At 40.3% G+C, this 13,619-nt stretch overlaps 2 protein-coding genes across 3 annotated transcripts in view; one reads left to right on the forward strand and one right to left on the reverse strand.

Annotated features, from left to right (window-relative positions):
• Positions 1-438: 438 nt before the first annotated feature.
• smarcal1 (SWI/SNF related, matrix associated, actin dependent regulator of chromatin, subfamily a-like 1) lies at positions 439-10,817 on the reverse strand. Its single transcript, XM_020594673.1, has 16 exons — positions 9,808-10,817; positions 9,026-9,076; positions 8,650-8,910; positions 8,412-8,462; positions 8,143-8,326; positions 7,741-7,891; positions 5,975-6,136; positions 5,766-5,831; positions 5,241-5,381; positions 4,622-4,840; positions 3,643-3,713; positions 3,325-3,427; positions 2,177-2,359; positions 1,373-1,473; positions 734-830; positions 439-563 (listed from the first exon to the last, which is right to left on the reverse strand). Exons 1-16 carry the CDS (start codon positions 10,397-10,399, stop codon positions 453-455), a joined length of 2,544 nt encoding a protein of 847 aa, XP_020450329.1. The 5' UTR covers positions 10,400-10,817; the 3' UTR covers positions 439-452.
• An 81-nt stretch (positions 10,818-10,898) lies between these two features.
• Positions 10,899-13,619, forward strand: part of marchf4b (membrane associated ring-CH-type finger 4b) — a 13,732-nt gene continuing 11,011 nt past the window's right edge. The window contains exons 1-3 of one of the 2 annotated variants that reach the window (XM_020594677.1): positions 10,899-11,014; positions 12,390-12,734; positions 13,114-13,619. The exon at positions 13,114-13,619 is cut by the window's right edge and continues 238 nt beyond it. In XM_020594677.1, the coding sequence (XP_020450333.1) occupies positions 13,405-13,619 (215 nt within the window). In that variant the 5' untranslated portion in view covers positions 10,899-11,014; positions 12,390-12,734; positions 13,114-13,404. The remainder of the gene's footprint in view (positions 11,015-12,389; positions 12,735-13,113) is intronic. The other variant, XM_020594678.1, reaches the window with a different exon arrangement.

The raw sequence follows: 13,619 nt of genomic DNA on the forward strand, positions 1-13,619 counted from the left end.
ACCATGCTGTGACAAGGTGAATAAGTGTGATCGGGCTCAAGTATTCTTGAATATTTTTCCTGTTAGAATAATAATGTTAACAACTGACAGTAAATTTGCTCATGTTATATTAACTGAGTGAATGTTGAGAATAACCAACTTATACAAGCTTCACCAGGAAGTTCCTGTCATTATTCACTGCATGCTGTTGGATCAGTTGAGATGAAACTCAACTTCATCCAAACACCACCATATCCAGTCAGATCCAGGTTGAGGAGGACTCTAAAACAGCTTTGAGTCTGATATTTATTCAGTTATATATGTTTATTGGATTATTATTATGCATCTATCAAAATAGAAGTATTTAACTATGACAAAACAAGTCATGATTGGCTCAAAACTAACAAACAGTGCATGTTCCAATAAGCAAAACAAAGCGATGTTCATGCAAATGGTGTTAACCAGAAGTGTTTTCATTTGTCCTCCCACTCATTTGCAGCCTCCAGTAAAATGTCTTCATCTATGCTGTCATCTGCACTGAAGGATCTCTGGAACATTTCCATGATGCTCTTCTGTTCAGGGTCCTGAACAAATCCAAATAATCAGGTTCAAGAGTGAATTCGTATGGTTGAGCTATGTAAGCTCTGCTGTCCTGAACAGTCTCGTGTAAATGTGTTTTCATGTATAAATGTGTGCTATTTAAAAACCGAACAACACTCTGTATCATGTATTTGCAAACATAGGCAGGATTTACCTTCGAGTAGAAGCTAGTGTTCACTGCATTGTCTGAGAGGTTTGACTCAGACAGACCCACCTGCTCCAGCACATTCATTTTTCTCTGGATCAATAGCCTGGATCAATACATGAATAAATTATTGTAATAGAACAGATACAATTCAGTTCACTGTTTATTAAAAAATGCATAACCCGCATTAACCTGAGCCCCTGCCGTTTCAGTTTTGGCTCGGTGGCTGGTGTTGGAACAGCTTTCTGTGAGCCATATAAATTTAAACATTCTGGATCAGCAGATCTGGAATATTAACTTGGATCCAGGTTAGACTTTGGCATCTGATAGATCTTATGTAGATGTTGTCTTGCAATTTTTGTCCAAGCATTCTAGGTGTTGTGTATGGAGTTAGAAGCAAAAATACTGAAACTAGCCCCATCTCACAATGAAGAATCATTTAAAAAATGGATCCAGATCAGCACCAAAACTGGATTGTTCCGTGGGCCATATTCTACTTCTCCAAAAAAATTCATCCAAATCCATTAATTACTCTTTGATTTCTGCTGTGAACAAACCAACAAACACTGGTAGAAACTTAACCTCCGCGATGGAGGTAATAATACCTGTAGCTGGGACATATAGTACTATGCATTGACTGACACATACCATAGGTGATCATCAGCAGTTCCCTTGGCAACAATGTAGTGAATGTTCACATTGCTGGTCTGTCCAATACGATGCACCCTGTCCTCTGCCTGAAGGAGAACCTGCGGGGTAGGAGGGTGCACACATATTCTCCTTTAAAGAAATTCCAAACAAGAGCCTTTAAGAATGAAGAGTTGCGACACTGAGGGTTCAAAAATGGCAGTAGGTCAAGTGACAGTTCCTTCTTTTCCTGCCTTCCAGCAGAATACAGTTTCCCTCAATACACTACCCAAGAACATCACCCAGGACAGATGCTGCAGAGACAGCCTTGATGTTGATTTTTAAGCCAAACTGATTAACATTTGGCCATTAAAATAACAAAACTCATGGAAAGATACAAAAATACACCATATCACTGGGTTATAACAATGCAATGGCTAATGCATTGGTGATACATCCCCAACTTATGAAACCAGAAGACAAAACAACAGTACTGGAACTATCACTATCACTTGTGGCCACTTGAAGATTGTATACCCACTCCACTTTAGGCCCAGTTTAGGTCAGCTCAAACTGCATTTTAGGCTACTGAATGTTTTGCTTTCTCCTTCTAATGCTCTCTGTCGTTTTGGTTTTGGCAAGTAGCTTAAAATGGATTTATCAGAGCTCTTTTTGCTGGAAATAGCTGCATACAAATAAAGTGTCTGACTGAACCTTATAGCAAATATGTGGGCCTTAAATATGTAATGTGAGGTAAAAAGAGCCAAAACTGAACACAAAATAGTAAACTGTGTTCATAATAAAGCAGTTAAAATGAACGCTTACACCGGGGTTCCAGAAGAGCTCAGCAAAGATCACCAGGTCTGCAGAATGCAGTGTCAGGCCCATGTTGGCTGCAGTGATGGACAGCACAGCTACACAGGTCTGGGTTGAGAACTGAAAATTCTCACAGAGCTGCTGTCGCTCAGCTGAGGGAGTGCTCCCGTCAATACGGATGAAATTGACATTCTGTGGAGGAAATGAAAGGCCATTTTCATCGGTGTGCCAATACAGATCAACAAACTCATTTAACAACTCTACAGTAATAAAAAGGAGCATAATAAAGTACTGTATAGTGCTGTAGTATTGGGCTCAAATGTTCTCAGACCTGCAATAACCTGCCCGCTGTATTTACTGACGCTAAGACTTGACTTTAGCTCAGCTGCACTCAGCCACAAGTGCTTCCAGCTACGCAAGGAGGATTTGGTGTGTACTTGTGTAGCAAAACGTGTCGTTTAAAAATCTATGACAAGGTGCAAGCGCAAATGTTATTTCACACATTTCTGATAGGGGTGCTAATGCAAATACCGTACTCTTTAGGCTACTTTGTTGATCGTGTGTAGTTAACATGGTTTAGAGGAGCAGCTACACGGTACTGGTTGGAGTGTTTAGTGGGAGGGACAATAGCATGACTGTGTTATTATTTGGGGTTTTCTGTACTACATCCATGCCGAGTAGCACACTGATACTGAGGCATACGTGTTCAGATCAGTGCTTGCCACAATACTGTGCACAGGCCTTGAAAGTCAATAAGCAGGCCAAATGACACAAAATAACACAGGAAATCAGCCCATGAGTCAGAATTCTGCAGTCTATGCACTGCTGTCATTAGGCGGCTCACATTGGGGAGTGAAAATGGAATGATCCGCTTTGTGTGATACTACATTAGAGGCTTCTTTGGGCCACTAACAGCCAAAACCCAAAGTATATCCTCATATCTCAGTCCACAATCAAAATAAAACAGTTTTAAATCCACATGACATAGGCCAACACACAGACTCGCACCTAAATATTTTTTTTCTACCACATGACCCTTCAGTCACTATTTGTGTACATACAGTACATATGTGGCGTTTACATAGTCTGTCCATTTGTGTACATACATATGTGGCGTTTACATAGTCTGTGTAGAGTCTGAAACAGTCCTTACTCACCTTTTTCCCCAGCTCAGAGGTGATATGATCCAGGACTAACTTATGGTGAGCGAACACTAGAAACTTCTCCCTCCCACACTCCAGCATGTCTGTGATGTACTCCCTGGCAGTGACAGAAACAACACAGCTCTCAACTAGTTCAAAGAACCCTATTAAAATATTTAGCCTTTATGTGACTTTTCATCTTATCTCAAATCAGCTGCAATCGTAATAGTCTGACAAAAGATTCTGGTCCATTTTATATTTTTTATCTCAGTACACATCAAATTTAAGCAGATTCAACTTACTGATCCCCACTACTAAAGGGTCTGCACTTACATGATGGCTTGTAGCTTGGCTTCAGCTGTGTGGCCATAAAATATGAGGAGCGCTTCCTTTTCCTTGTTTTTCTGAAAATGAGATAAGAAATAACACATGATGAGAAGGAGATTCTGTCTGATGATTTGATAAGACAGCCATTACTCTGAGGGACAGTGTGATTATTCATAATCAAGCTCAGCGACTCACCCCCATCAGTGTATAAACACTCTTAAAATAAGGTTTGCTGGAGTATTTTATAGATTGGTTTAAATTTACTTGTGTTTGAGACCTGAAAGGACTCACTCATGAAGAGGACACAACCAATACACCTGACTCCAACAACAACTTCAATAAGAGTTCTTCAACCTTTTCTTAACTGTGATGCCTTTTTAATCAGAGAGACTTTAAGTCTGCAGATCAGTTTCACAGAATTTTGTCCAACCAATATGAAATATCAATGCCTCAATCTCTGATATCTTCTGAGACACCACTTGGGGTCCCAATACCCCTCTTACTATCTCTGCGTTCAAAGAACCGGTTATGAACTACATCTGATTTGTTTGTCATCTCATGTTTATCTTTAAAATATATTTATTTCAGGAAGCTTGGGATTTAAATAAGTGAAAAGTAAAGATATACTATTTCAACCACATTTGACATTTAAAAATCATTTGGTGAAACCAGAACCTCATTATTTTTTAAATTACCGCAACAGAATTTACAGTGGCTTTTCTGAAAAAGAAAATGATCTAACTGGTTGTGCATTTTAGTTAATTAACATCTTCCAATATATTATTTCTTCCAATTTCTTGCATTTTTTGCAAAATTGGAAATTTTGCAAATAATGCAAAGACTGGTTAATTTTACAATAACTCCTACAACAAGACTGTAAACACCTGCAGCAACTGGTTTCTTAGGTTTTTGTGAATACTTATTTTTCAAAAAGCTTCAAATTCTGTAATTTTTCCTGGACATGTGGGAAGCACTGGTAACTTACTTTGCCATAACTCTTGGTCAACGCCTTAGCAGCTGCTGAGAGAGCAGCTTTTGTGCTGGTGTTAATCCCATCTATGGTCACTGTGACAACCTTGCGCTGTTTAGCGGGAAGCTGGGAGAGGACATCAGACTTGAGGCGGCGCAACATCAGACATTCCTCTAGCAAAAGCTTCAATTCCCCGAGGTTAGAAGATCCTGAGTAGTCCCAGCCCCAAGTATTCTGGAGAGGATTGGAATGAGTAAATGCAGAATTAAGAGGAATTAAGAAAATAATGAATAATAATGTAAAGGAGTAATAGACAGACAGGCGGTAATGGTGACATATAGCAGGTAACCGGGTAACTATCGATTTAGAAAAAGCTGAATATACATATCAAGGTTCTTTTAATCCTATACTGGGATTTACCTTAATAAAAGTCAAACACTGGTCTAACTAGAGGACTGATAAAACCAGATGTTAGTCACTGAAATGAAATGTTCCATGAAAAGATTTTTACACAGCATTTCACAATTAGTCATCATGACCAAATTAAGGATGTAACTGACCTTTAAACCATGCAACATGTTCTCAGCTTGAGCTTAATAAAATGAATTAAATAGAGTCTTCAGACTTAAGCTACCTGTTTGGCATCACAGTAGCGCATCCCAAACTCATGGAAGCGGGGGAAGAGTGTAGGTCTGACAGCCAGAACCTGGGTGTAGAGCTCAGAGGGTCTGGACATGGCAGGGGTCCCAGACAGAAGAATCACTCTCTTCGCTGCCTGAGGATAGTTAAAACAACTGTGATCAAAACACTGCTAAGAGAGTCTATGTGACATAAAGAAACTAAACCAAACCACCAGAAATTAAACCAAACCATGAGCCAAGTGCTTGCAACAGTTTGGCTTCTGCTGGTTTGTAGATCTTCAATATTCATATACGCACACACAAAAGAAAATACAGTGGAAAAACAAAGCATGACGATGCGCGTCAACCTCAGAGGCTATACTTGGTGATGGTTAAGAGAAATACGGGGTATACCACTCGTTAGGTTCCAATAGTGGAAACGCAACATTATAGTATACTACATTACAAATTATGGCTTAAGATGTAAAATTTGGAAAACTAATACAGATGTGATGAAAGATGAAGAGGAAGAAAAGCACCTTGAGCAAAGGTAACGCTGCTTTACAACGAGCAGTCTTTATGTTCTTCAGGAAATGGGACTCATCCTGCACAGAATGACAAAGGCAACATATTTTATAACACAGCTGCCATTAAGGGCAAAATTATCAACCAATTAATCAACTTAGCGAGATGAATAAAGTTTCAGGAATTGTGTCTAAATAACACACAGTTCAACCACACTACTAACCATGATGAGAACACTGAAAGGCGGTCCTGACTGCAACTTGCCCATCTTACTCAGCAGGTCGTAGCTGATGATGTTGACCAAACCAGACCGCAGATTGTCTTTTGCCTTCACCACCACATTGATGCTGTCAGGACTCAGGGAGGGAAGCCAGCGTCCAAAAGCCTACAGGTGTAGACACAGGTGCAAAGAGAAGCAAAATTCCTCAGAATAACAGCATTGGTTTTCAGGCTGTACTTTTCCCCTAACCACTCAGAATATTTCAATCTCAAATGAACATCATAGAAAATTAAATCCATCCTATTATCACTATGTTTCCATTTAGACACCACCAATCATTTTGGTTTGGAAAAAATGTCAACTGTAGCCCAAATGTTTCTGACAACTCTCTGACTTGCTCTCCATTTGCCTGTCACCCTGGATTAAGCTCACCAAGTTAGAGCTCTGCAGCTTTGCAGTAGATTCAGCAAATTGCACATGACTAGCAGTGCTGATAGGAACCAAGCCTGACAGAATAAGTGTCCTTTAATGGGACAACATCCTGCGACTGAACTCTGCTCTGTGATTTTTGATTGGGGGGACTGCGTTTGATCAAAGATGTCTATTCCAAGAGCAAACTGCCTTGTCTTATCAATAGACAGAAGGTCCAGTAAAGCTCCTCTGAAAATGTTCTGCCTGTTAATGTGCAGCCTGTTAAGGCTGCTGTGAGTTACCCAGAGAATAGATGCTACAGAACATGAGACACACTCAGGAAAAAAAAAAACTAATAACAAAAAAGCAAGACACCTGAGATGAACTCTAAAATTAGAAAGTACTGAAATTGTAGAAGAAACTGGGGACAAAGAGGCACTAACATTTCAATGAGCCCAAGTGTGTGGCATCACAATGACTGTACGATTATATCACACATGTGATATAAGACATGTACAAAGCTGCTGCTTTTAAGAAGTGATGCAAAGTGAAGCAATAGCCTTGAATCAACTGCTTGATTAATCTTTTAGTCTGTCAACAAAAAATTAATGGGTAACTGTTGTGGCAATCAATTCATCATTTCAGTTTTCAAGTATGCAGCTGCTGATTGGCTGAGTGCCTGATGCTTTTCTTTGTAATATATGACAAATATATGTAACTGTGGTTTTTGGACTGCTGGTTGGACAAAACAAGCAAACAGAATATGTCACCTTGGACTCTGGCAAATCATAATGGGCTTTTTTAATGTTGTGACATTTTATAGTTTGAATGAATAGTTTGACTGAGAAAATAATCAGCAGCTTAGTCATAATGAAAATAAACTTAGTTGCAACACTTTTAAACAATATATTTCAAACTTTAATGTCAAAAGTAGATATCACAGAAACAGAATTCAACAAAGGAGACAAAGGTACCCCTATTAGCATCTCTCCTATAGATCTGATTCACACTTCGAATTATCATCTGCACACGTGAGACAAAGAAATTGGAGAATGAAAGTCAATACTACCATCTTCCATACTGAACATAAAGTACCTAACACAGTGAAACAGTATTAACATTCCTCAAATGCAGCGAGCTTTAAGTAGAAGCCAGCATTGTAATGTGCAGGACAGAGTTTTTTTTTAAAGGGGACTGGAAGGATTTTCTTAAGACGGTGCCTGCTGACTTAATGCAAACCGATAACGACACTACTAAATGGAAACGGTGATAAACTCTAACACCTAGTAAGTAATGAGCTATGTTTCTTCTAGGCACAAAGCTTTGTTTAACAGAAACAACCTAGTGAAGGCTTTTACCTCAGCCCAGGTGAATCGTACAGAGGAAGGAGTCACCACCAGTAAGGGCCACTCATTCCTGTAATAGGCTGCTATGCAGATGGCCTGCACCGTCTTTCCCAGACCCATGTCATCAGCCAGGAGGAGGCGGCCTTGTTTAGACACAGCAAAACTACAGGGACACAAAGATATACCAAAATTAAAAGCTATAGCAGGAAAACAAGCTGAAGTCTCACTGATTAATCCATTTTAATCTACAAATCTGAGAATCACAGCGGAATGGCACACAGATACTGACTTATGGTAAGGATCTCTTCATTTGCACAAGACCAAGCAAACTGAAAATGAATAGCTGCCTCCTGGTATTGAGCAGCTGGCTCCACTATCCAGAAAGAGCTTTAATGACTGTCCGAAAGCACCTACTTGACTCCTTCCCTCTGGAAGGGCATGAGGCTGTGGGTGAGCGAGGGGTCGATGCTGGAGAGGTCTGCCTCAGGGATGTCTAAAGACCTGGCTCTGGTCCCATCAAAGCTGGCAGAGAAAACCTGGATTACCGCCCTGGGCAGAGGCTCCACCTCTACTGCTGCTATCCCACTGAGGAGATCCACTGAGTATGGAACATAGCAACAGTCAGTCAAGGTGGCATATGTAACAGAGATAAACCTCCTAACAAAGCAAATGTTGATACTCACTGAGTCTCTTGTAATCCTCAAGTGAAAAGCTCCACTTTCTTGTTTTCATGTCTGCCACATAACAAATCAATTCTGTATCAGAAGCCATAAAATGCAAATACTACATAACAGAGGACTGCAAAGAAGGCAAAAAATATACACTGCCCAAAAAAATAAAGGGAACACAAAAATAAGATATGCAACTATGTTGTGTTCCCTTTATTTTTTTGAGCAGTATATATTCATCACATGAAGTTACCATAATTTTTTGTTGGCATTTGCTTGAATGCTGCAATGACATCAACATGATAACCGATGTCAACCTCAAAGTTTGTCTGAGAAACCAGTATGCACTGGCCCTGCAGAGTGGCTCCAGGTTTCTGCCAGCCATTACACAGCTTCAGCAGTGCCCCAAGAGCTGCGCCGTCACGAGCCCGGCTGGTGGCTTCTGCAATGTCCACCGCCTCCATTCCCTCCAGAGGCCTCAAAGACACAGAGGCAATACAGGCTGCCTCCTCCACTGCAACACAGGGCGAAGACAGAAGAGATGCAGCAGCAGCCCAGAGAAGATGAGTACTACTACTACTACTTGTACTGCTACTTCTGAAAACAAAACATTTCCCTAACATACATACTTAGGTGTCGATAGTCCTCCAGGCTGAAGTTCCACATCTTTGTGGCAGGGTCTAAAACAGTGCAGAATATTTTATTATCTCAGAACACAGTGGAGATGAGGTGAACTTACAAGGCCAGACATATGATGCAAAATAACTACATTCTCGAATCTGGTATTTTTGTTTAGACAACTTATTTTTTCCAGGTGTGTTTAACAAATATAAATCTGACATTTTAGCCAGAACATAACAGTTTTTATTGCTTTGACAGTCTTTCAGGTTTATCTGATTATGCACTATGGCACATTGGGCATTATTTAAAAACTACAATGCCTGCTGTTACAGAACACAATACAGTAAGTCAGTACTCAAAAACTATAAAGGTCTGATACACATACCTATTTGGAATACAAGTGCTGTAGAACCTACTTGAGCTATCAACACTCTTGTTCATTTGGTCTGAATTAGATATTTTAGATTAACCCCATCATACTGAGAAACAGATTGTTGACAGTTTATGTTGTCCTGTCTGTCTTGAATGCAGTGTTTAAGTTCCAGCAAGTTTTGATGGTATGATGCTACCAATGTTTAGATTTCTGTACCACTTATTAAATGTATTGCTACTTACTTGTAAACAAAATAAATTGTGGCTTTATTAATTTGTGCTTATATTCTAAGATGTCTACATTTCTCAAGTTTAAATGATTTGTCTTTTCCAAAAGTGGAGAGGTTTGAAGCTGCAAAAAGCATTGACCATCACAAGTCAGTTGCAAAACAGCACAGAAGCATTGATAGATACTTACCAAAGCTCTTAGAGGGGATGGATCTGAAAACCGAGATAAGCTCTGCGTGGTAGCCCACTTCTACTCTGAAGCGGCCCTCCGTGTGTGGTACACATCTCCCTCTCACAGAGATGGCAGGCTTTTTTGCAGGTACAGCATTTAAAGTTGAGGAGCCTGAGGGAAGCTGTGCCACAGGACTTTGAGCAGGTTTACTTGTTGCTTGCTTGTAGGATAAGCCAACTGCACTGGCAGAGCTGCTAGAGGTGAGGTTAGATTTGGGTTGAGCTGGTTTCACACAAGAGCTTCCACCACTGCACAAGACAGAGCTGTTCACGTGTTGATGCGGTAAGTAATGATTTTGGTTACTGGAGGTTTGTGAGTTTTCTGCAAAGGGTGCAACAGGCTGTTTTGGTGCAAAGAATGAGCTGGATGCAGCATCCGGAGCAACGCTTTGTTTAGAGGACTTAATCTGTACAGAAGTGCTGTTCAATCCAGCTGACGTCTGCTTATTGGTACTGATAGTCTGTCCAAGTCTTTGGGCTCTTTTCTCCAAAGCCTTCCGTCGATTCTCCTCAATCATTCGCTGTTGCTCAGCAGTCAGTTGATTAGACATATTGCGGGACTTGATACCGTTTACTGACTAAAGCTAACTAGCACGAATTCACACGACTAAAAGTAACTTCGAGCTAGCAATATATCTAGTTACCTGCAAACACGTGTGCAGATCCATCCGGACTTTCAGAACAACTACGAGGATGAAACTTTGCAAACACACTAACTTAACTTTACTGCACTGCTAATGGTAGCAGCTAACGAGATTAGCCTGGACGTCAACAGTCAAAGTAATCAACAAACTACACCAGCAGCGTAACAATGATTGTAAACATATGTGAGCGTTCATTCGTGAAATGATAGATTACATATAGTCTGATCTACAGGCGGTAAGTACTGCAAAGTTTGGACGAAGGAAACAGGCCAAAACATCCACTGTAGCTTCTCTCCTTGTCAACATACTCTAGGACTCGCTATGTGCCGCGCAGGAAGTGACGTAGAAAAACAAGCAGGCACGTGCAGGTGGCTGTTTGACGGCGAAAGAGACAACTGTTTACTGTTAACAGTAAAACATTTAAATGAGCTAAAGCTTTGTTGTACTGATAAAAACATGGGACGGTATTCCTGATATGTTCTGTGAATAAAAAGTAGGCAAATTATTTCAGGAAAAAAGAAGGTAAGTTTAGTTAGAAGGATTTGTCCCCATTTTAACATTAAATCTTCTTTATGGTAAAAGTTAAAGCTTCTCGAAAATTAGCTAGCTGAGGCTAATAAAGATAGCCGAGACAGCCCAGCCACAGGTTTGTGTTCATTTCGATTTTTCAGTCAAGCTACACAGATGCCATGCCTAACAGCCATTTAATTGCTCTCCACTGTCTCTCGTCTTTTTTATTTATGTCCAGCTATAGCGACTTTTTATTTATCCAGCGTCTCCAAAACCAGCATCAATCATTGTGGTGAAAATTACCTAGCACATTTGCTCAATTACTTCAGCAGTTACTTATGTAAAATTTTTAAGTACTTGTGTTTTACTGGAATCTTGTATTGTATGTGCTACTTAAAATGTAAATATATAATATGATACATTGTTTTAAAAGATATGTAATGTAATTAAGCACTCAGAGAGGGACCATGTTGCATTATGAGTATCCTACCGGTACTCTAGATAGTTCGGGTACATTTTCAAGTAGCCTACATTTTTGATATTACTTCGGTAATTAACTAAAATTATGAATTCAAGACTTTTATTTGTAACACAGTGTTTTTACCTTGTGGTATCGTTCATTTTATTCCGGTTTTAATGCTTATTGATGCAATGTAAATTATGTCTTTGCCTAAAGCACGTTGAATTGCCACAGTGCTAAATGTTAAAATGTGCTATATAAATAAAGCTACCTTGTTTTGCCTTTGTAGTGCTGAGACAATTGACTAAAAGTAGAAAAAATAATCAGCAGCAAATTTAATTATAATAATTATTATTTTATTATTGATTAATTGTTACTTTGCATGCAAAACTGCCAGCAGCATGGTTTCAGTTTCTCAGTTGGAAGTGCTTTCTGGTTTTTGAAGTCTTTTATGTTGTAAACTGAATATCAAAACAGGCAAATCTATTTAAGACCGCAAACTATTAGCCTAATGATTCATCCACCTACTTGAACACCGGGCACTGGTGAATTAAATGTTTGTTGTTGTTGTTTTGTCTGCTTAATTTGAATCTAGCCTGCAGTTTTGCCTTTTAATTCAGTTCAGTTTTATTTATAGCACTTTACACCCAAAGCAATTGATCCCAAGTGTTTTAAGATTTCAGTAATTTTTATCCTAATTGATTTTTGTGTTGAGCAAAATTTCACAATTTAGCTGAACTGTAATGAATAATTTGATATTGATTATTTGCATTTTCTCCTGTCTGAATGATAAAAGGGAGTAAATGTCTCCTCCTTTAGAAGAAAAGAAAATGTGTGTCACCTTTAACGTTTTGTCTCCTTCTATAAGGATGTCTGACCTAACCAGAGCAATTAACCATTTTCCTGTGCGTTTGTCTCGGTCCACAGTTGTAGTAGCCTCATGAGCTGGCTGCTTGCATCACGGTGCGGTGGTGACGTGCGGCGTCTGGGAGCTGTCCCAGGAATCATGGAGCTGAAGCTGCAGCACCGGTTAAGCAGCCCATGATCACAGTAGAATCCGGGGCTACGGATGCTTTCACCCAAAGCAGGACAGTCCATCAATCGTGTTGGGCTCTAACGGGGGGATGTAAACGTTCTGCTTGTTCCTCGGATATGGGAATTCGATCATTTGGCATGTAAGCTTCACACAGACTTGCCAGCGACCTGCAGTCTGGCTGGATTTAAAAAAAAACTGAAAGTGAGACTCGTATGGAAATCGGTATAGCTCCCCAGGTAAGACAGATTCCGCTTCTTAACATAGGACGCCATCGATTTAGCCTACTTGATTTGCTTGTCAGTCTTATAAGACGTCGAGAGCATCTGAGCTCTGCTGGTTTAAAGCATGGCATTGGTTGTTGCTGGAATATTTGAATTTGAAGATTGGGCGCTGACATTTTGTTTTGTAGTCTATTTCAGCCCATTGTACCAAATGCTGATTAGATTTTTGGTGTCTGCACTCGTCGTGAAGCTGGAAGGAGATGCCTGTCTATACTAGTTTATCTTGTACAGACTATTAAGGCCATGAAACGGCAGTGGACACAGTGAATAGTCCATAGCCTTATTACTCGAATGCACATTCCTATCCATCTAATATTTGACTTTTCTCTTTTAGATGTTCCATTTATTCAACTGAATGGCTTCAGACACTTGTTTGCATTGATGGGATTTATTTACCTTTTGGATTTACATCCTCGTGGAAACACAATAACATTCAATTAGAATATACGGAAACTAAAAGGGTGCTTTTAGTCCCAACGCACGCGGGAGAACGTACCCTTGCACCCACTACCCCATCCCACGACATATGAATAAGTGTTTGCTTATGACGGGGGCATAGACAGTGCACGCCGTTTTCTTCCAGCACCTTTGTAAGGTGCTGTGAGTTTCTGGCCGAGACTGCCTGATGCTGCGCAGCCAGGGCATGCTGAAGAGCCGCTGTTGCGTCCTGCTCGGTGACCTGAGGGTGCTCCTGCTCGGGCCACCGGCACCTCCGACACCGCTGCCTCCGCTGACCCCCATGAGCGGCCAAACTACGGAAAGCCATGAGACAGGCGTCACCGTCCCCGACAATAACAACACGTTAACGCGGAGCCACCAGCACGCAGGGTACCGGACTGC

The sequence above is a fragment of the Monopterus albus genome, unplaced genomic scaffold (assembly GCF_001952655.1).
Source record: "Monopterus albus unplaced genomic scaffold, M_albus_1.0 scaffold24.1, whole genome shotgun sequence".
Lineage (NCBI taxonomy): Eukaryota > Metazoa > Chordata > Actinopteri > Synbranchiformes > Synbranchidae > Monopterus > Monopterus albus.